Below are 21,585 nucleotides of genomic sequence, written 5' to 3'. Positions count from 1 at the left end.
GCTTTTTTGAGTTTGGGCAAGGACACAGGGGCCCCATGGTCCCCTATTGCCCGGGGGCCCCATGAGTTGTCATCCACCCCTGATCACAATGTGTGTCTTTAGTTGGTAAACCAGAACCACTTCCAGAATTATGTGAAATCTGGAAGTGTCCCTCTAGATCAGACTATGAAGTGCTCAGTCACTAACAGGGAACGGTAAATGGCCATGCAGAGAATGGGACCATAGCACGTGTCTGCAGATGAAGCGGTGCCTCCACCTCCGAGCATGGGCACACAGCTGCCCCTAGCAATCACCGCGGTCCTCTAGGCTCACCTTCTCACTGGCTTTCAGGTACTCAATAAGATTCTCTGTGGCCCTCAGCCTGACTTCCTGCTCGGGCTTAGCGATGTCCCAGAAAAAGTCCAGGAACTGTCTGTTCTGCTGAAGGACCCCACGAACAGCGGCTAGCCTGTCTTCCTTCGGAGCAGAGTCCCCTCCGTCCATGTCTAAGAGCGCAGCCATGCCGTCCTGCAGCACACGTGTGTGAGTGCTCTTCCGGGGTCATTGCGCATGCGCCGATCGCACTAGCGTGGCTGGACGTGTGCACAGCTCTACATCTGTTTCGTTATTCCTATGACTGACGTATACTGTATGAGAAAGGATCTGCTGAACAAGGATTGAAAGCTCTGCTTGTCAATTGACTTGCAGGGACCACATACTATTAGTTTAACCACTTGCCCTCCAGAGGATTTACCGCCCCCCCTTCCTGACCAGGCTACTTTTAGCATTACGGCTCTGCATTGCTTCAACTGACAATTGAGCGGTCATGCAACGCTGCACCCAAATGAAATTTTACATCCTTTTTTTCCCCATGAATAGATCTTTCTTTTGGTGGTATTTGATCGCCTGTGCGGTTTTTATTTTTTGTGCTATAAAAAAAAAACTGAAAATTTTGAGAAAAAGAACAATATTTATGACTCTTTGCTATTAAAAATGTCCAGTAAAAAAGTCACATGTCATAAATTCTACTTGTCTTTGCAAACAAAATCCAAATACGTGTAAATTAATTGGTTATAGCGTTTACAAATGGCAGTATATATACTGTGATTTTTTTTTTTTTACTAGTAATGACGGCGATCGGCAACGTATAGCGGGACTGCGGAGGGCATTCTGACACTGGGGGGAACCTACTTGGTGTCACTGACATCTCTAGTAACACCAATACAGTGATCAGTGCTAATAAAAAGCACTGACAGTACTAATGGCACTGGGCAGGAAAGGGTTAACGGGAAATCAAAGGGTTAACTGTGTGTTGTTTTGCTGTGTCTGTGTGTGCTTCACTGTAAGCACACTGCTTTGTATGGTTCTGCTATGCAAAACCATGCATAGCAGTGTGCAGGAGCTGACAAGGGAGAGAACTGTATTGTTTACTTACAGTTCTCTCCCTCCGTTGGTAATGCTCCTCGATCACCGGGTGCCAGCAAATGATCACCGGCTGGGACCTTGTGATTGACAGCTGAGGCCGCCAATAGTGGCGTGGGTAGTGCACGCGTGCCCCCTATCTGGAAGTGCAAAATTCCGTATATATACGTGGTTTTGCGCACCCGTGCCGCCCTGTAGCAGTATTACTGTTATAGGGCGGTTGTGAAGTGGGTAAAGCTAAATTCTGGGATAAGTAAATATAAATCCAAGAGTAGTATATTCTTACTTGAATCTGGGTGTGCTTTGTGTATTTGTTCCAGATCTGTGCAGAAATCCAGTGTGAAACAGTATCTCTTGAGCTTCTGATAACAAAGACCTGTCAGTACAGCTCTCACTCCTTGTGCAGGGTGACTGGTCTTGTGTCCGCCCCCCTCTGGTAGTTTTGTGCAGGCAGACTGCAGTAGGTGGAGCCTCATTGGCCCATCCCAGAGCTCAGCTCTTTGTACATGCTATGGACAGTACAATGATGACGGCACTACTACTTTTACAAGGTAATGTCTGGGCTTGCAAAAGCATTTGGCACATACAAAATTGATTTGTGTTATGGCTTTTGAGGAACACATTTAAATGAGAGCTTTTGTGCCTGGAGTTCAGCCTCAAGCTAATGATGTTCATTTTTACTGCAACAAAACAAACTACTGCAAAAGCATGGAAAACTGTGACTCCTAAACTCACAAGAGGTCAAATTCAGAAAGATTATTAATAAGAAAATGACAGCAATATGAGCAACAGCATAGCTTTGTGTAACACCACCCCAGAAGGAGCCGCTGATGACTTTGGGTTCTCTCAGACCCCCCTGACACACCAGGCTGAATGGGAATACTGCAGACACCTGTGCAAGAGACTTTATAAGACAGTGCTTTACTAAAGATTATTATTATTATACAGGATTTATATATACTCACTGTGGAACTTAAAAGATAATTGTGGAATTATTTTTTTTTCCCCAGTTATTTACCTAGGTGGATGCTTCATCTGTCAGCAGCTCACTGAGAGGCTGAGCCAGGTGCTGCTCCAGGGTCTGGGGTGGATCCTGACTTTCATGTTGGAATCTTTCCCCAGCCTGGACCGGCTGAGTGACGTCAGCTGACAGCGGGCTTCAGATCAAAACGGGTCACAGAAGTGCAGAATGAACTGGACTCCTGTGACCCACAGGAGAAGTACAGCCAAAAAAGATTTGGCTGTACTTCTCCTTTAAGGGGTTATTCCTCCACGTTGTGTAAAAAGGCTGTTTGATCCTGTGTTCTCTGATCCTCCCCTTCCACTGTCCCCAACTCATCTCCTGATAGAACAGAGCCTTGGGGGCAAGCTGCACATGCTCTGTTTGGTGTATATTGCTAGAGAGTTTTTTTTCTTTTGGGAGGGTGCATGTGATCAGCACAGGGCCAATCAGCAGTGTCCAGACAGAGGGTCAGGGGTCATGAAACTTTATAGACCAATGAAACCTTTAACCAGTGCTCTGCTGGACACAGATAAAAGTTACAAGACTGCTATATACTGCTGATGAGAAAAGGTATTTTAGCACTTTATATTTACTAAAATCATTGCATTTCCATATTGTGTGTACTGTGGGAGACCAGATAGAGGGAATGCAGGGTCCTGGGTTTAAGTCAGCAGAAGACAAAAGGAAAAAACATTAGCTATGAATATTCCCAACTTGCAAAATATAGGATAAAAAAATCACAAAGATATACAGTGGAAGTGACCATGTAGTAGCAGAACCAAGCAATTCCTGAATAACCCTATGATCCAGGGGTGCACTGACAACTCATGGGGCCCCCGGGCAATAAGGGATCATGGGGCCCCTGTGTCCTTGCCCACACTCAAACCACACAAAAAAAAAGCCTACCAGGGGCATCTCATGGAGCCCCCTACTGACCCCGGGCCCTCGAGCAGTGCCTGAGTTCCCAAATGGTTAGTCCGCCCCTGCTATGATCACAGGAGCAAGAGGGGGAAGAGGAGACCTATAGTCAGTCAGCTTCCTCTACGTCCTGCCACCACAGGCAAAGAAAGCAATACAACACAATTTAGGCAACCAAGGTAGGAGTTCCCCCTTAAAGTAACTGGTGCTACACAGTCCCACACAACAACAACAACAACCCCAGTCAGTGTCAGAATCTGCAGATTGATCTCTCTGAATGGAGGAACTCCTGGAGGTAAATGTATCCTTAGCACTCAGATATGAAAAGACAAAGAGGTGTCACTGTGCAATGGCCACTAGTAGAGTGAACAGGATGACAAAGATATTCTCCAACAGAAACCTTCAGGCAGATGAAAAACTTTGTCTGCATGCAGTGTTTATACTGTATTAGGGAGAATGTTGGGTTTGCACCAGCTGACCAGACCCCTGGGGTACGACACAACCGCAATCCGCTGTGGAAGTCCAGGCTCCTTTAAAGTGGCTCTAGGTCACCTCCTGACAATCGATCAAGACCATGAGTGGTAACACCTGCACAGTGCTCAGCAGCAGCTGACCCAACTACTGCGATCCCAGAAATGTTGGATGTCGCCCCATAGTTCTAAGTGATGCCAAATTGCCGAGTGGGTTTACTGCACTGGATGGTGGAGCCGCGGCCTAGTCTTATAAGGGAGGAAAGAAACATGCTTGCCTCTGACAGCCTGCAAGTCACCAAGCCAAGAGTTCCAGCGTGGCTGCTGCAGAGAGATTTATCTCCCTCCGCAGGATGCCCTTTGGTTTCCTCTCCTCTGGTAAATGTAGTCTAGACGATGCTGAAAAACACAGCATCTCTCTGCGGTGGGACTACAGGTCTCAAGATCCTCTGCTTCCTTGACACACTCCCCACTCTGTCAGCAAGAGATGATGTATTTGCTCTGAACACTAGAGGGGGAGAAGGGAATATCAGTCTGTGCAACAGAAGTTCCTGATTTGCAGAATGACCCAGCCTGAACCTGGCTACATCTGTTTGAGAAGGTGGAGACCCCATGGATACAACAATACTTACCTCCAGATTTCAACATCTATGACTCTATTATAGGCCAATTAAAAAGATTTGACCAGCAGAAGAAATAGCCTAGTAACATTCATTTTCATTTTTATGCCCCATTCACACTTTTTCTAGGTGAATTGCAATGTAAATTTTTCATAAATATTCCCATATAGGACTTGGAAACAAGCAGCACAATCATTTAGAGCAGGGGTCTCCAAACTTTCTAAACAAAGGACCATTTTACTGTCCTTCAGACCGTAGCAGGGCCGGACTGTCACCAGTGGGAGTAGAAAATGTCCTGGTGTCAGTGGGAGTGAATTTTTGGTATTAGAGAAATCGTGTCCCATTGTTGGTTTACGTAGGAGGAGTATTGCCCCATTTTTATGTCAACAGGAGGAATCGTACCCCATCGTTATTAGAGTCGGTGGGGGGAATAGTGCTTCATTGTTGGTGTCTGTGGGAGGAATAGTGTCCCATCATTGGTGTCATTGGGAGAAATATTACCCCATCATTGATGTCAGTGAGAGGAATTGTGCCTCATTGTTGGTACTAGTAGAAGGAATAGTATCTCATCGTTGATGTCAGTGGGAGGAATAGTATCTCATCGTTGATGTCAGTGGGAGGAATAGTACCTCATCGCTGGTGTCAGTGGGAGGAATTATGTCCCATTGTCAATGTCAATGGGAGGAGTAGTGCCCTAAGGGCTGGAAAGGCAGACAAAGGGCCATATCCAGCCCCTGGGTCATAGTTTGGAGACCACCGATTTAGAGGTTGGAAACTTTCAGGTGTCAAAATTAACTTCAGAAAAAAATCTGTAAGTACCTTTGGTGCCATAAATTCTAAAGTGCTCTTTTTTCTTAAAGAATTCCAGGTATTGATAAATTATACATACATACATACATTGATCCAGCTTGGATAAATGTAACTATGCATATACTATATCTGTGGGATCCCTCTAGAAGCTGAAAATTGCTGAAAATCACTGAAGTCAACCATTACTCCAGTGATCTCCACTTGCTTCCATGTTCCTTGCCCTGCAGGTGGCCTGCTACATTGTTAGCACAGGAGGATGGCCACTCAGCACAGGCTTCATTCAGAGAATGCTTTGCAAACACACACATAAACTGTTCTTGCACCACACATGTGAGCTATCACCATGAACGTTAGCGTGAGAGCAATAGTTCTAGTGCCAGAGCTCATTTTAACTCTAAACTGGTAGGCTAGACCAGCCTTTCCCAACCATTACATTACATTATACAGTGTTTATATAGCGCCAAAGGGTTTGCTCAGCACTGTACATTAAAGTGGGGGGACAGTACAAGAGACAATACAGTAACAATACAATACACGAGGGGTTCGAGGGCCCTGCTCTTTCGAGCTTACAATCTAGGAGGGAGGGGGTAGAGGTACAGGAGGAAGTGGCTGTGGGGGATGGAGTGGTAGGAGGAGTGGAGGAGAACGGCTGTTAGGTGAGGGTGGGGTAGGCTTCCCTGAAGAGATGGGTTTTCAGGGTGCGCCTGAAGGTGAGGAGGGTAGGTGACAGTCTGATGGATTGGGGTAGAGAGTTCCAGAGAATGGGGGAAGTCCTGGAGAAGTCCTGCAGTCGGGCATGGGAGGAGGAGTACTGGGAGCTAGAGAGTAGGCGGTCTTGTGAGGAGTGAAGGGCACGGGTAGGGAGGTAATTGGGAATCAGGTCAGTGACGTAGTTTGGGGCAAATGGATGGCTTTGTATGTCAGAGTTAGTAATTTGAATTTAATGCGTTGGGAAATCGGGAGCCTGTGAAGGGATTGGCAGAGGGGGGCGGCCGAAGTGGAGCGGTTGGTGAGGTGGACGAGTCTAGCCGCTGAGTTCAGAATAGACTGGAGCGGGGATAGCGTGTGTTGGGGTAGGCCGGTGAGAAGGGAGTTGCAGTAGTCTAGGCGTGAGATAATAAGGGAGTGTATGAGTTGTTTAGTGGTGTCTGGGGTGAGGAACATACGTTTCTTGGAGATGTTGCGGAGGTGGAGCCTGCATGACTTTGATAGTAATTGGACATGAGGTTGGAAGGAAAGGTTTGAGTCCAGGGTGACACCTAGGACTTTGGCGTGTGGGGTGGGATTGATGGTGGCGTTGTTAGTCATGATGGAGAGGATAAAGGGGGGCGCGGGCCGGGGGGTAAACTAGGAGCTCGGTTTTGGACAGGTTTAACTTGAGGAAATGGAGCGACATACAGTCTGATATGTCTTTTAGGAGGTCAGTGATACAGGCAGAGACTGAAGGGGTAAGTTGAGGGGTGGAGAGGTAAATTTGTGTGTCATCGGCATAGAGGTGATAGTTGAAGCTGTGGGAGTGTATCAGTTTGCCAAGGGAGGAGGTGTAGATGGAGAAGAGAAGGGGTCCGAGGACAGAGCCTTTGGGGACCCCAACAGAGAGGGGGAGGTGGCAGCATTATAGGTAATGCTGAAGGAGTGTTGGGATAGGTAAGAGGAGAACCAGGAGAGAGCAGAGTCCCTGATGCCAAGGGAGTGTAGTTTAGTAAGGAGGAGGGGGTGGTCGACTGTGTCGAAGGCCGCGAAGAGGTCGAGGAGTAAGAGGACTGAGTAGTGGCCATTAGCTTTGGCGGTTAGCAGGTCGTTCATGATTTTAAGTAGGGCGGTTTCGGTGGAGTGTAGGGGACGGAAGCCACACTGTAGTGGATCAAGGAGATTGTTGTCAGTGAGGTGGGCGCTTAGGCGATTGTAGACTAAGCGCTCAAGGAGCTTGGAAGTGAGTGGCAGCAGGGAGATGGGTCTAAGATTGTTCAGGTCAGTGGGGTCCAGGGAGGGTTTTTTGAGTATGGGGGTGATGTGCGCATGCTTTGGAGGGAGGGGAATGCGCCAGTAGAGAGGGAGAGGTTGAAGATGTGGGTGAGGGAGCGAATGATGGAGGAGGGGGGTGACCGGAGGAGTTGTGAGGGGATAGGGTCCAGGGGGCAAGTGGTGAGGCGGGCATCAGTGAAGACCTTAGTGACCTCCTCAGTGGTAGCAGGGATGAAGGAGCGGAGTGTTGGGGAGGTTAGGTGTGGTGGGGGGCAGTGCGGTTGTGAGGTCAGAGGAGGGGAGAGTGGAGGGGGTGATGGAGGGAGGGTGGCTAGGTGGAGAGGTACATTGTGAATTGACAATGTCCTTACGGATTGCGTCAATCTTATTTTGGAAAATGATTAGCAATTTCGTGGGCGGTGAGTGAGGTACTGAGTGGAGGTGGGAGGGAGAGAGCAGGGAGTTGAAAGTGGAGAAGAGCCAGCGAGGACAGGTGGAGAGGGTGTTAATGAGGGTTACGAAGTAGGCTTGCTTGGCGGCATGGAGGGAGGAGGTGTAGGTGAGGAAGGTGGATTTATAGAGGGAGAACGCACGAGGGAATCTGGTTTTGCGCCATAATCGTTCGAGCACGCGACTGCGTCGTTTGAGACATTTTGTATGGTCATTCTGCCAGGGTTGAAGCAGTCAGGGTCTGATGTTACGTGCGGTTAGGGGTGCCAGGGAGTCTAGGGCAGCTGACAGTGAGTCGTTGTACGCAGTAGTGGCCAGGTCAGGGCATGACAGTGGAAGGATAATGTCGTACAGACGGTCAGCTGCCGAGTGGAGAGGGGCCGGATTCAGGTTGCGGAGGTTGCGGCTGGTGATGGTTTGACGCTTTGGGAGGGGGGAGTTAGAGGAGGGGGAGACGGAGAGCGTGAGGAGGTGGTGATCAGGGAGAGGGAAGGGGGTGTTAGTGAAGTTGTGGAGGGTACAGAGGTGGGAGAAAACGAGGTCCAGGGTGTTCCCATCGGTGTGGGTGGAGAACTGTGTGCACTGTGTGAACGCGAAAGAGGAGGTTAGGAGGAGGAGTTGGGAAGTAGCCGGGTTGTTGACGTTGATGGGGATATTGAAGTCCCCAAGGATGATGGTCGATAGCTCAGAGGAGAGGAAGAAGGGAAGCCAGGCGGCAAAGTCGTCCAGGAAGCGGGATATGGAACCAGGAGGCTGATAGATTACTGCAATCCTCAGAGGGGTGGGAGAGAAGAGCCGGATGCAGTGGGCCTCGAAGGATAGGGAGGGGGGGTTAGGGAGGACCTGGAAGGTGCTCAGCGGTGACAGGAGCATGCCGACCCCACCACCTCTGCGACTGCTCGGTCCGGGTGAGTGGGTCCAGACGAGGCCTCCATAGGTGAGTGCTGCGGGGGAAGTGGAGTCAGTGGCTTGGATCCAGGTTTCGGTGACCGCCAGGAGGTTGAGGGAGTGAGAGACAAAGAGGTCATGGATGGCGGTGAGCTTGTTGCAAACCGAACGGGCGTTCAGGAGTGCAAGCGAGAGAGGAGGGGTGGATGCGGGGAGGAGGGGGACGGGTATAAGGTTGAGGGGGTTGCAGCGGCTGGCGGGAGCAGGAGGGTGCCTAGAGGGGGAGTGGGGAGGTGGGGGGCCTGGGTTCATGGAGAAGTCCCCGGCGGTTAGGAGAAGGGTGAGGAAGGTGGCATGGGAACGGGATGTGCAGGAGCGTGTGGATCTGTTAGTGGTGGCGTGTGGGTCGGCGGGAGAGTGGAGTATCAGGAGGAGGTGGTGAGAGCCGTAGTGGGGAGAAGGAAGAAGTGAAGGAGCAATGTAGAGCTGTTTTGGGGGAGTAGGGGGGTAGAGGGAGGCGATTTTGGGAAAGGAGGAGAGGAATACGAGGAGGAGAAGTGCAGGTGACATGTTAGGGTGAGCGGAGTGCTGGTCAAATGGGGGTAGGTGAGAGGTTTCACATCAGGGCGTGATGATGTGGAGAGTCTGTCACGCCGTGGCGGAGTTCATCTGTGTCCATCTGTAGGAGGAGAGTGAGAGTGGTGGGCAGCTGGGTCAGCAGCTGGCTAGTTGCAGTCTGTGGGTGCTGTAGGCCGGCGACCGTGGGTGCTGTGGCACGACGTCGGTGGGTACAGTGGCTCGGCAACTGGGCGAGCTGTAGGGCGTGGTGTCTGGGGGTGTTGTAGGGCACGGCGTCTGGGGATGCTGACGGCTCGGCATCTGGAGGTGCTGTAGGCCCGGCGTCAGGAGGTGCTGAAGGCTCGGCGTCAGGAGGTGGTGTAGACCGACGTCTGGAGGTGGTGAAGACCGATGTCTGGAGGTGGAGTGGGCTAGGCATTGGTGGGCGCAGTAGGGCCCGGCATCAGTGGGTGTTGTGGGCCAGTGCATGTGGATGCTGTGGGCCAGCGACTGAGGGTGCTAAGAGGCCCAGCGTCTGTGGGAGCGGTTGGGTCTGGCGACCGCAGGTGTTGTAGGGCCCGGCGTCAGTGGGTGCTGTAGACCGTGTGGCAGGCTCGCCTTTGCCGGATTGGACGGGGCTCGGGGCTGTGTGGGTGGCAGGGGCATGGCTGTGTGGTACACGGTGGGGAGCAGGGAAGCAGATCTGGTAGCGGTTGCTTACCCTCTCGGTGCCGGTGGCGGCTTACCCTCTCGGTGCCGTTGGGGGTGGTACCTGCTTCCCTTCTCTCTGTGGCAGCTGTAGGTAGGGGAGGCAGTGGTGGTAGCTCACCTCTCTCTGGCGTGGATGGCAGCGTCCTGGTTCAAGCGTCAGGCAGTAGCGTGATGCCAGCGGTAGGCCGCAGGAGACAGGGCACCCAGTACTCCTCCGGGGCGATGGCAGGACCTCCGGAGCAGCTGGTGGGGGTACCGACAGGGGTTGTGGTGGCGTCCCCTCTGGAGCGGGAGTTGCATCCCCTCTGAAGCGGGGCGACTTGGTCGGCCGTGGTCCTCCGTGGTTTGCCGCGGCCGGCAGGAAAGGCCGTGGTAGGCCGCGAATCGCCGGGGCTCCACCGGAGGGACAGAGCGCCCAGCACCCCTGGGACAGAGGGACAGGAGCCCACCACCGCACGGATGGCGGCAGATTTGGCGGGGGCGCTGAACCAGGGTGCCTTGAGGTTTCTTCAGGGGTGCCTTGGCAAAATGTCTAAAAATTGCCCAAAGCCAACAGGTGGAAAAAGCCTTCCTTTTAGTTAAACAAAGCCACAGGTTTTCATTGTGTACCATTATGACCTTCTAGCCACTGGAATCCTGACAACCAATTACATCATCAGTTGATAAGGAGGATGTTGGTTGCCTACACAGCATCCTAGTTTAACCCTCCCCTGCCCCTTTCCATCAGTGCTGGTATCACATTAGCTCAGTAAATGATAAAAACTGAGGGAGAAGAGAAACATATTGGAATACGAGTCAGTACCAGTGTGCAAAAGTGTATTGCTTTGGAAGAATAAATCACCTCTAATGTTGGGTGTCATACATGTGTGCATGTTGCTGCGTAATATAAAATGATTAGAATACTTTTTCACATTTTAGAATGGGGTGCCCTTCTAAAACTATGGACAGTCTAGAGCAGTGGTTCTCAACCTTTCTAATGCCGCGACCCCTTAATACAGTTCCTCATGTTGTGGTGACCCCCAACCATAAAATTATTTTCATTGCTACTTCATAACTGTAATTTTGCAGTGGGAGGAATAGTGCCCCGTCATTGGTGTCAGTGGAAGGAATAGTGTCCCATTGTTGGTATCAGTGGGAGGAATAGTGCCCCATCACTGATGTCAGTGGGATGAATAGTGCCCCATCATTGGTATCAGTGGGAGGAATAGTGCCCCATCGTTGGTATCAGTGGGAGGAATAGTGCCCCATCATTGGTATCAGTGGGAGGAATAGTGCCCCATCACTGGTGTCAGTGGGAGGAATAGTGCCCCATCGTTGGTGTCAGTGGGAGGAATAAAATTATTTTCATTGCTACTTCATAACTGTAATTTTGCAGTGGGAGGAATAGTGCCCCGTCATTGGTGTCAGTGGAAGGAATAGTGTCCCATTGTTGGTATCAGTGGGAGGAATAGTGCCCCATCACTGATGTCAGTGGGATGAATAGTGCCCCATCATTGGTATCAGTGGGAGGAATAGTGCCCCATCGTTGGTATCAGTGGGAGGAATAGTGCCCCATCACTGATGTCAGTGGGATGAATAGTGCCCCATCACTGGTGTCAGTGGGAGGAATAGTGCCCCATCGTTGGTGTCAGTGGGAGGAATAGTGCCCCATCGTTGGTGTCAGTGGGAGGAATAGTGCCCCATCGTTGGTGTCAGTGGGAGGAATAGTGCCCCATCGTTGGTGTCAGTGGGAGGAATAGTGCCCCATCGTTGGTGTCAGTGGGAGGAATAGTGCCCCATCGTTGGAGTCAGTGGGAGGAATAGTGCCCCATCATTGGTGTCAGTGGGAGGAATAGTGCCCCATCACTGGTGTCAGTGGGAGGAATAGTGCTCCATCACTGGTGTCAGTGGGGGGAGTAGTGCCCCATCACTGGTGTCAGTGGGAGGAGTAGTGCTCCATCACTGGTGTCAGTGGGAGGAATAGTGCCACATCATTGGTGTCAGTGGGAGGAATAGTGCCCCATCATTGGTGTCAGTGGGGGGAGTAGTGCCCCATCACTGGTGTCAGTGGGGGGAGTAGTGCCCCATCACTGGTGTCAGTGGGAGGAATAGTGCCACATCATTGGTGTCAGTGGGAGGAATAGTGCCCCATCATTGGTGTCAGTGGGAGGAATAGTGCCCCATCATTGGTGTCAGTGGGAGGAATAGTGCCCCATCATTGATGTCAGTGTGGTGGAGGGGAGAATAGTGCCCCATCATTGGTGTCAGTGGGGGAAGGAATAGTGCCCCATCGTTGGTGTCAGTGGGGGGAGGAATAGTGCCCCATCGTTGGTGTCAGTGGGGGGAGGAATAGTGCCCCATCGTTGGTGTCAGTGGGGGGTGGAATAGTGCCCCATCGTTGGTGTCAGTGGGGGGAGGAATACTGCCCCATCGTTGGTGTCAGTGGGGGGAGGAATACTGCCCCATCGTTGGTGTCAGTGGGGGGAGGAATACTGCCCCATCGTTGGTGTCAGTGGGGGGAGGAATACTGCCCCATCGTTGGTGTCAGTGGGGGGAGGAATACTGCCCCATCGTTGGTGTCAGTGGGGGGAGGAATACTGCCCCATCATTGGTGTCAGTGGGGGGAGGAATAGTGCCCCATCGTTGGTGTCAGTGGGGGGAGGAATAGTGCCCCATCGTTGGTGTCAGTGGGGGGAGGAATAGTGCCCCATCGTTGGTGTCAGTGGGGGGAGGAATAGTGCCCCATCGTTGGTGTCAGTGGGGGGAGGAATAGTGCCCCATCGTTGGTGTCAGTGGGGGGAGGAATACTGCCCCATCGTTGGTGTCAGTGGGGGGAGGAATACTGCCCCATCGTTGGTGTCAGTGGGGGGAGGAATACTGCCCCATCGTTGGTGTCAGTGGGGGGAGGAATACTGCCCCATCGTTGGTGTCAGTGGGGGGAGGAATAGTGCCCCATCGTTGGTGTCAGTGGGGGGAGGAATAGTGCCCCATCGTTGGTGTCAGTGGGGGGAGGAATAGTGCCCCATCGTTGGTGTCAGTGGGGGGAGGAATAGTGCCCCATCGTTGGTGTCAGTGGGGGGAGGAATAGTGCCCCATCGTTGGTGTCAGTGGGGGGAGGAATAGTGCCCCATCGTTGGTATTAGTGACACAAATGATGGGGCACTATTCCTCCCACTGACACCAATGATACTTACTTTGCTGACCCCTGCTCCAGCCTGGGCTCGCTCTCTCACTTACCTGTCAGCTGTCTTCCTTCTCTGGCCGCTCTCCTCTTCACTCGCTCCGGCAGCTCCCTCGGTCTTCTTCGATCTCCGCGCGCTGCCGCTCGGCTCCTCCTCTCCAAGCTCCACCTCCTCGCCGGTGATTGGCCGCCTGTGTGCCTCTCCTGAGCTACAGTTCCGGCGGCCAATCAGCGGCGAGGAGGCGGAGCTGCTGAGCGATCCCGGAGGTGACAGGAGCAGCGTATCATCCCGCCCACACATCGCCGGAGACAGCAGCGGTGTCTCGGTTCCTAAGACCATCGGAAATATGTGTTTTCCGATGGTCTTAGGCGACCCCTGGGAAATGGTCGTTCGACCCCCAAAGGGGTCGCGACCCCCAGGTTGAGAACCGCTGGTCTAGAGGCACCCCAAGACTGTCCATAATGTTAAAGGGTGCCTTGGAACTGACCATAATTTTAAAGGGTGCCTTGACTGAAAAAAGGTGGAGAAACACTGGGCTAGAGTACAGCAGGCTTTTAAATTGTCACCTTTGGAGATATTTAGGTACTATAGTTTGTCACCATTTCATGGGTGTGCTAAATTTTAAATCTTGACATGCTAGGTATTTTACAACATCATCTTTTATATTGTACCAAAATATTGGGTTTTATATTGTGTTTGTGTACACTAAAATACATTCAAGTGTATGTTTTCCTGAAAATTTCTATTTAATAAATGGCACAAAACATGTATAGATAGTGTGCAACAGAAGAAATTGCAACAACCATTTTATTCTGCAGGGCCCTTGTTTCAGAAAATATATGTTTGGTAGTTCTAAGTAATTTATTTTTAGCAAAAAAAAGTGAAAAATCTCAATTGGCCTGGACTGGAAGTGGTGAGTGTACTTTAGTATAAATATCCTTTAAGTCAGGGGTGTCCAACTTTTTGCTTTTCCTGGGCCACATTAGAAGAAGAGGAATTGTCTTGGGCCACACATAAAATACACTAACAATAAGGATAGCCGATGAGCAGAAAACGCCAGGCAGATCACAAATTTATGATGACTGATACAGATAATGTACCTATCTGAGTAATAAAACGTAATTTGTTATTATTTTATTATTATTAGTATTTTTATTAAAAAGTGAAAGACAGCAACAAAAAACAAATGCGATATTTGACACTGTTTTCAACAGATTAACACATCAATATCTGGTTCGATAGATGTAGTAGCAATTCTCAATGAATTCTCAAGGTACTCATCAGATATTTTGGTTCTACTTTTGCCCTTTGTGTGCTTTCATCCTTGAAAATAGTTGTTCACAAATATAGGTGTTGCCAAAAACTAATGACATGAGTAAGGCATGATTGTGAAGAGTGAAATATTTTTCTTTGGGAATAAAAATTTTTTAAAAGTCCAGCAAAGAGACACTGTAAAATTTTTTTCTTCAGTGCATGTGTTCACCAAGTGTAAATGCAGATTTACAAAAAAAAAAAATGTACATTTTTAGATAAGTTTAAAGCATTATTAAAGGCATTTTGTTTTTAAATTAAAATAACAAATGTTATACTCACCTGCTCTGTGCAATGCCGCCCTGAACCACCTCTTCTGTGGTCCCCCACCGGTGCTCTGGGTTCCTCTGCTTGCTATGGGGGCAGATTTGCGGGCTCACTCCCGAGCTGTGTTTGTGTATCTATAGACACACACACAGTGTGACTCGGTCCCACACCCTGCTCACTGGTTTTGACTGACCGCAGCAGGAGCCAATGGCTCCTGATACTGTTTTTGATCCTATGAAGAAAGAAAGAGAGCAGCACTGCTGCGCTCAGGCAAAGCACTGGATCGAGATTGGGCTCAGGTAAGTATTTAGGGGGCGCTGGGGAGGGAGTGGCACATAAATGTTGTTTTTTTTTTTTACCTTAATGCAGATAACACATTAAGGTAAAAAAGAAGGTTTTCATTTTTACAATCACTTTAATTGAACAAACTGAAGATGCTAATTGGTTGCCCTGGCCCTGCCCCCACTCCCTCCTCATAGGATTTTGATTGACAGCAGCAGGAGCCAGGTAAGTATTTGGGGAGGCTGGGGGGAGTTAATATTGGAAGGGTTTTTTTACCTTAATGCACAGAATGCATTAAGGTAAAATCCTTAAGCCTACAAAACCACTTTAAAAGTGAAGATTTGCTATATATAATATATAGTTTTAATATAAGGAAATAAATTGTTAATTGTACCTAAGCAGCACCCAGAAAGATGTATCTTTTGTGCTCAATTCCTCCAGAAAATAGTAAAATGTACTTTCTTTGCCTGGGCACTGTGGTAACTTGAGTCTCATAGCTGAATATCTGTAGTGTGAGATCATCTAAGGCATTGTTGCCTGTGATTGACAGTCTCATAAGATTTGGTGATGATAATACTATACTACTTACTGTTCTTCCTGAAGAAGAAGCTGTACCTGAGGACCTGCGGTGCAAAGAGCACCCTTCTGTTTCATTAATTCTGTTGATCTCTGATTTCTGCATGACAGCTGCTTCATGAACATTCTCTTACCAGTCATCTGTTCACCAGTTAGAGGATCAGTTCTGACATCAGGAAGTAAAGCCCTGCTCCTCAATCAAAATGGTCACCTCCACATACAGACAAAGTGCAGAAGGCATTGTAAATAAGTAGTGAGTAAGACATCAGTCAAAGAGTTCGAACCCCCAGCTGAAGTGCTGCCCTCTGTCTAGCACCTACTGTGTCTTCATGGCTCCAGGAATTTGAGGCAGTCAGCCCCTCTCCCCACTAGCAGACCGAGCCCCAGAACGGTAAAGACCTCCTCGCTGAATCACTGGCAGCCAGACTAAGGGTTCACAGCCTCTGCTCCACACCTACGGATGACAACTCTTCCCTGTGGCCAAGAATGGAGATTGTGTAGACCAACTATGTGGTTTTACTCTGCCCGACTAACACATGTCCAGACCAGGTGGAGGTCTGGGACCTGGTTAGTCTACGTTTGAGGGGGGAAAAATGTGATAGACCAACCAGGACATGGTCTTTTGGAGGGGACTGCAGGCTAGCCTCTGGCCTACTGACTATGGGCCCTGGCGTTTGAGGAGGCTGTATTCTTTGGGAGATGTGTGCCTGGGGGACCTTTTGGAGTAGTTTTACTTCAGATTCAACCACGAAACACACAGACTGGAGGACTCGAATACAGATTTGGGGCATCTGTGCCCAAACTACCACTGACTGCTTCAACCCCCTCCTAGACTCAGAGACTCTAAGAAGATTATAATCAGCTTAAAACAACCTGATGCTGAGGTCTCCTACTTGATATGTGTAATCTGTTTATTAAGATGTTATGGGTTTGCTGTTAAGTATCTTTCTCCCATTGTTGCATTAATGTAACCTATTATTTCTATCTTCTAATCCTCCTGACATGAGTAGTCTTGGGTCAATTTTACCTCGTTACCTCAATGTGTAATATTTGTTTTTATTGTTCATGTGAGGGCTGCCCCTATTTCTGAAGTGTATACAAAACTGTATTTCTGTTCAATAAAGGAGTTCCTGTTTACACCTAAGCTAGTGTTGTCTAGTTCTTGGGTGCAATTCCCAGCTTGTTCCTGTGTTCCAGCGGCGAAGCAGTTCTCTAATGGAGGCACCCAGGCCAGGCAAGGCACCTTCTTTTTCTGTTTTGAGAACAATCTCAAAATTTGGGATTTTTATTTCACTCTCACTGTGATAATGACCACCAGGAAAAATAAAGAGGGTGAAACTCCCTCATTGGCATACAGACAGCAATGAAAACCTGCTACTGGTCTCATGTTCTAATGCCTTTCCCTTCTCTATATTAAAAAAAAAAAAGTTTTGCCTTTTTGATTTTTTTAATTTTAGATAGAATATGATAGGGTTATAACCCCTCTGAATTTTTTGTTTTCTGTGCCCCCCCCCCCCCAGGGAGATTTCCCTTCACTTCTGGTCTCATAACCAAAACAGAAAGTGAGAGGAAATCTCTCCAAAATTAAGAAATCCTTGGTTGTCCCCAGAGTCACTAGAACAAGTATCCCCATTGGAAGATTTCTCCTCTATTGTTCAGGTGATAACCCAAAATTTGGTATTTTCTTTTACTTTCACTCTTGGTGGTAATTTTAAACAAGACAAATAGAGAATACAGCTGGGAGAGCACTGGAGTGGTGAGAGTCAGGTAAGTGTTTAGGGGAAAGAGAGTAAAAATAAAAAACGTAGGGATTTTTTTCTTTACCCTAATGCAAAGAATGCATTAAGGTAAAAAAAAAAGGACTTTATAACTACTTCAAACCTTTTTCTGAGTATGATCTTGTATTATTATAATAAAATACTGCATTATGGCCACTTGATGGAGCTGAGGAGCATAAGAAATACTGTATATTTTTGTAACAAGAGATAGTGACAATTCCAAAGAATGCTAGAAGGCAATAACAAATGTAACCTTTTTAGGTTTAAGGCTGCTCTCACTCTGATGTATTTTTCTTCGGCTTTTTTTAAAGCGAAAACAGAAGAAAAACAGATTACCGTTAAATCCTATGGAACTCTTCACAATAGTCAGTTGTGGGTGCGTTGCATATTTTAAAGTCCCGCTTACTGCATTTTTGGTTCATGTTTGGTGCAGTATAAAAAACGCACCAATAATGCACCTCCATGTTGACACAAATGGAAAATGCATCAAAAACGTGGCAAAAATACATCCAAGCACCTCCCCATTGAAATGAATAGAAAACGCACCAAAAACATGGCAAAATTGCAGCAAAAATGCACCCGTGGTTGTCTTTTTTACATTTTGAGTCACATGTCAGGTGAAATACGCACTGGAAATATGGCAAAAATGCATTTTTGGTGCGTTTTTGCCACTGAGCAGTGAGAAAGTAACCTTAGAATTAAAAGCAAATAGGTGTTCACCCTCTTGGCTTATCCAGGGTTCCTCCATGATGGGCTTCCACCAGTTTTCTCATGTGCAGTCCCTAAAATCCCTTCTAATATGCAGCCACCAACATGTTCAGCATCCACAAGCCCTCCCTAATGTGAAGCCCCGCATATTCAGATACCACTGCCCCCGTTATAGTAGTGAGGCCCCCATCAAATTTAGCCCCCTTTCCAAAAAAAAGCCCCTTGGCCAGTCAGTGTAAATTCCTTTGTTAAATTGCTGCTCAGTCTACAATCCCTCAATACATGAGTGGTCAGTGCAAATACCCCCTTATCATTAGTGATCAGTGTAAATAACTCCTTCCCTTGTCAGGGAAAATTCAACTGTTGCATTGGTGGTATATGCAAATGCCCTCAATACATCGTTGGTCTGTCTAGTGTTCCCTTATGTTGGTGGTTAATAGGAGTACTATCCCCTTATATTGGTGTTCAGTGGTATTATAGCTGTAGAAGTGACTCTGATTCCACTGGCTTGTATTAGTGTTGACAGAGACTGAATTATGTGGGTAAATGTCAATCAATCAGCTGGGTTGTCGGCAGAACTACTACTAAGAGTATTACAAAAATGAACAAAAGAAATGCAGCATTGCATTTCTTTTGTTCATTGTTGTAATACAGCCTTTTGTGTGCAAGCTGCTTTTCTGTTTTACTTGTTTTTTTTGCATTTGTAGCATGGTTATATCTAAGCACAGGTTTTTGTGTTTTATACTAATAAAAGTAGCCTAGCCTTTGTCATCCTGAGGACTATAAAAAAAAGGTGTGCTCCTCACAGGCCTGTAGCCAGGCCCCCTATATCTGCTGGACTCTAGGTTACCTATGAGATATCCTGGTCCTCACAGTGGAAATTTTACCTAAGAAACACTTGATCCCTAAAATTCTATGCCAAGGTACCTGTCTTTTCTACCTGCTTAGAGAATTCTCCCTGCCTATTGACCTCAAAGACTAAGAGACAGCCTATGCAGAGTAAGAGGATGTCTAATATTTTCTGTTGGCTGTAAAATATCACATAACACAGTTGTAAGAAAGCACAAGAGGACTTTTTATACCACATAGGTCACTGCTCTGTCTTTGGGGTCTGGTAATTACCAGATTGAGGGGGGGGGGCACTTTTTCTGAGAAAGTGAAAAAGACGAGGGCTAGAGCAAAGAAATTCAGGAACTAGGTGCAGCCTCTGATAACATTAGTGCTATGTGGGGTTTCCTGCAGAGCTATAGGTTCCTTGACACACAGGTCTTCAGGGAACCCTATATACTGTACAGTAGATAATATGGCTATTGAGCACAGAGGAAGCATGAGGCCAGCAAATGGAACCCCTGAACAATGCCTTTGTGGCATTAAAGTATAACTAAAGGCAAAACTTTTTTTAGTTTTGGATGAAGTGGCGAGAGTGATGTCCATCACCACGTGTTGCATTAACCCATGACGAAAAGTTTGTATCCTTGCACATTACCGCAATGTATTGGGGTGAAGCCAGTCTTGGTCTCCATGGTCTTCACAACAATCCAAGCTTTGGATAACTCCATCTCTCCCCAAATGTAGAGATTGTTCCAATTCTCTTTCTTCTCGTTGTGTCTCTTCTCTCCTGAGTCTGCTGTACTTTGCTCCTGCTCCACATCTGCTCTTTTTGTTACTCTTAGCATTATTCTCTCCCTTCCTGTCACAGTCTCTACTCTTTTAATTAGGGCCCCACTTCAAAGTAGTTGCAACTTTGTCTATAGAATGAGACCTAAACCAAGTCAGGAGGCTCTTTCATCTCCTTTACTCAGCTGCCAGGCCATGGCATACTCTACATAGGCAGACATCTCCACAATCCCTAGTGAGAAACCTGTCTACTTACAGACCAGTTGCAGATTTGTAAATGTAGAAAGGAAAGCACATGGATAAAGTAATAAATTTTATAACCTCTGACATTTTTTGTCTATGTTCCTTCACTTCCTGTCTCAAGACATAATGAGACCTCTTTGGTAGGAGAATCCTACTGCAAAAGTAATTTTTTTGTAATTCCCCCAATTGGCCTTTCATGAATATAATCTATACATAACTACATTAAGCTGCATTCACTTTAAGGGTCCAGTCACACATATGCAATTTTGGCCAAAGTGTTTTCCTGTAAGGTCAAAGGAAAAGCATCATGTTCTCCTTCACTGATGTGTGTTGATGAGGCTGCACTGATAGGCGGCACTTGTGAGGTGGCGCTGATATGCAGCAATGACGAGCACTGATAGGCGGCACTGATGGGCACTGATAACCAGGGCACAAGTGATCTGATTATCAGTGCAAATCTGCTCTTTGACATTTTCTGGTTATCGACAGTACTTTCCTCGTGCTGTGTCAATGTGAGGAAAGTGCTACCAATAACCGGCAACTGTATTTACTTTGTGATCAGCTGTCTCATTGGACACAGCTTATCACGTGGTAAAAGACCACTGTGATTGGCCTTTTACCTAGCCATGTGATCAGCTGTGTCCGTAGGACACAGCAATCACTGACAGCGCTGGGTGCGCGCCACTGTGGCGTCATATGATGTCCTCCCAGAACTGGGCAACCGTGCTGTAGCCGTCTTTTGGTTATAGCACAGATGTGAAGTGGTTAAGGGGGGGGGGGAATTATTTTCTATACCCACTGTACTTGTATTTCTGAGCATTGCCACCAAGAAAGAGGAATTACAAAATTTTAGACATGCCTACAGAACACAGTGGGGTTTATTTTACTAAGGGGTCGTTCACATGAGCGGACCCGTTTAGTGGATCCACTTGCTCTGCAGGTGATCTCTCCGCTGAGCAAGTGGATGACAACTCTGTGTCAGAGTGGATGCAGAGCAGCTTGCTCTCCTCAATTGTCGGTTAAATGAAAATAGACCACCTATACATTTCCATCCAACCTGATCTGATAAACAGAAGGGGAATTGGATCCCCATTCATTCTTTTTTGTGGATTTGATGTTGGCAAGTATAAACGGACACATCTGTTTACACCTGCCACTCCATAGAGAATGAAGGTTCCAATCGGGTACGTCTGCCCGTTTTTTTGGATCCTCAATTTGAAATACACCTTAAGCCCCCGTTCACATCAAACCCGACTTTCCAAGTCGGAACCTATATGACCGCTCCAATTGCAGACAATAGGGTACAACTTGGCATGTGATTTTCAAGTCACAGGGAAGGCAAATTGCATTGCAAGTCGCACCAATGTGAACGGGGTGTAGGTTGGTTCACTCAGAATCTGGTGAAGCTGAGCATGGTAACCAATCAGCTTCTAACTTCAGCTTGTTCAATTAGGCTTTAGCAATAAAACCTGGAAGCTGATTGGTTTCTATGCAGAAGTGCACAAGATTCTGAGTGAACCAGCTTTAGTAAATAAACCCCATTGTGAAAGGAAAGTCTCTACCTGTTGATGGGACAAACGGAAGCCCTTTTTTGTTTGTCCCATCAACAGGTGGAGAATTTCCTTTCACACTGTGGTTTACTACAGCTGCTTCAATCAGAATCTCGTGCACTTCTGCATAGCAACTGATAAACTGGGTAGATTTCCTCTAATTTCCTGTGCCTCTTTGACAGGAAGTGAAGGGAATTCTCACCAAAACAAAAAAACAGGCGAGGATTTTTGATTCCGCCTATCTAAAATATACACAAAAAGTAGTTTTATTTTCTATACACAAACTTGCTATTATATT

The 21,585-nt window shown here is 47.7% G+C and overlaps 1 protein-coding gene across 1 annotated transcript in view; it reads right to left on the bottom strand.

Annotated features, from left to right (window-relative positions):
- The window catches only part of MYBBP1A (MYB binding protein 1a), a 56,211-nt gene extending 55,666 nt beyond the window's left edge, over positions 1-545 (bottom strand). Inside the window, 1 exon segment of the mRNA XM_089655402.1 lies at positions 313-545. Within this exon segment, the coding sequence (XP_089511528.1) occupies positions 313-501 (189 nt within the window). The 5' untranslated portion in view covers positions 502-545.
- Positions 546-21,585: the final 21,040 nt, after the last annotated feature.

The sequence above is a fragment of the Staurois parvus genome, unplaced genomic scaffold (genome assembly GCF_062004578.1).
Source record: "Staurois parvus isolate SC_StPar_1 unplaced genomic scaffold, SC_StPar_1.0 ptg000839l, whole genome shotgun sequence".
Lineage (NCBI taxonomy): Eukaryota > Metazoa > Chordata > Amphibia > Anura > Ranidae > Staurois > Staurois parvus.
The sequence above is the reverse complement of the archived record's forward strand: the minus strand, read 5'-3'. Positions and strand labels throughout refer to the sequence as shown.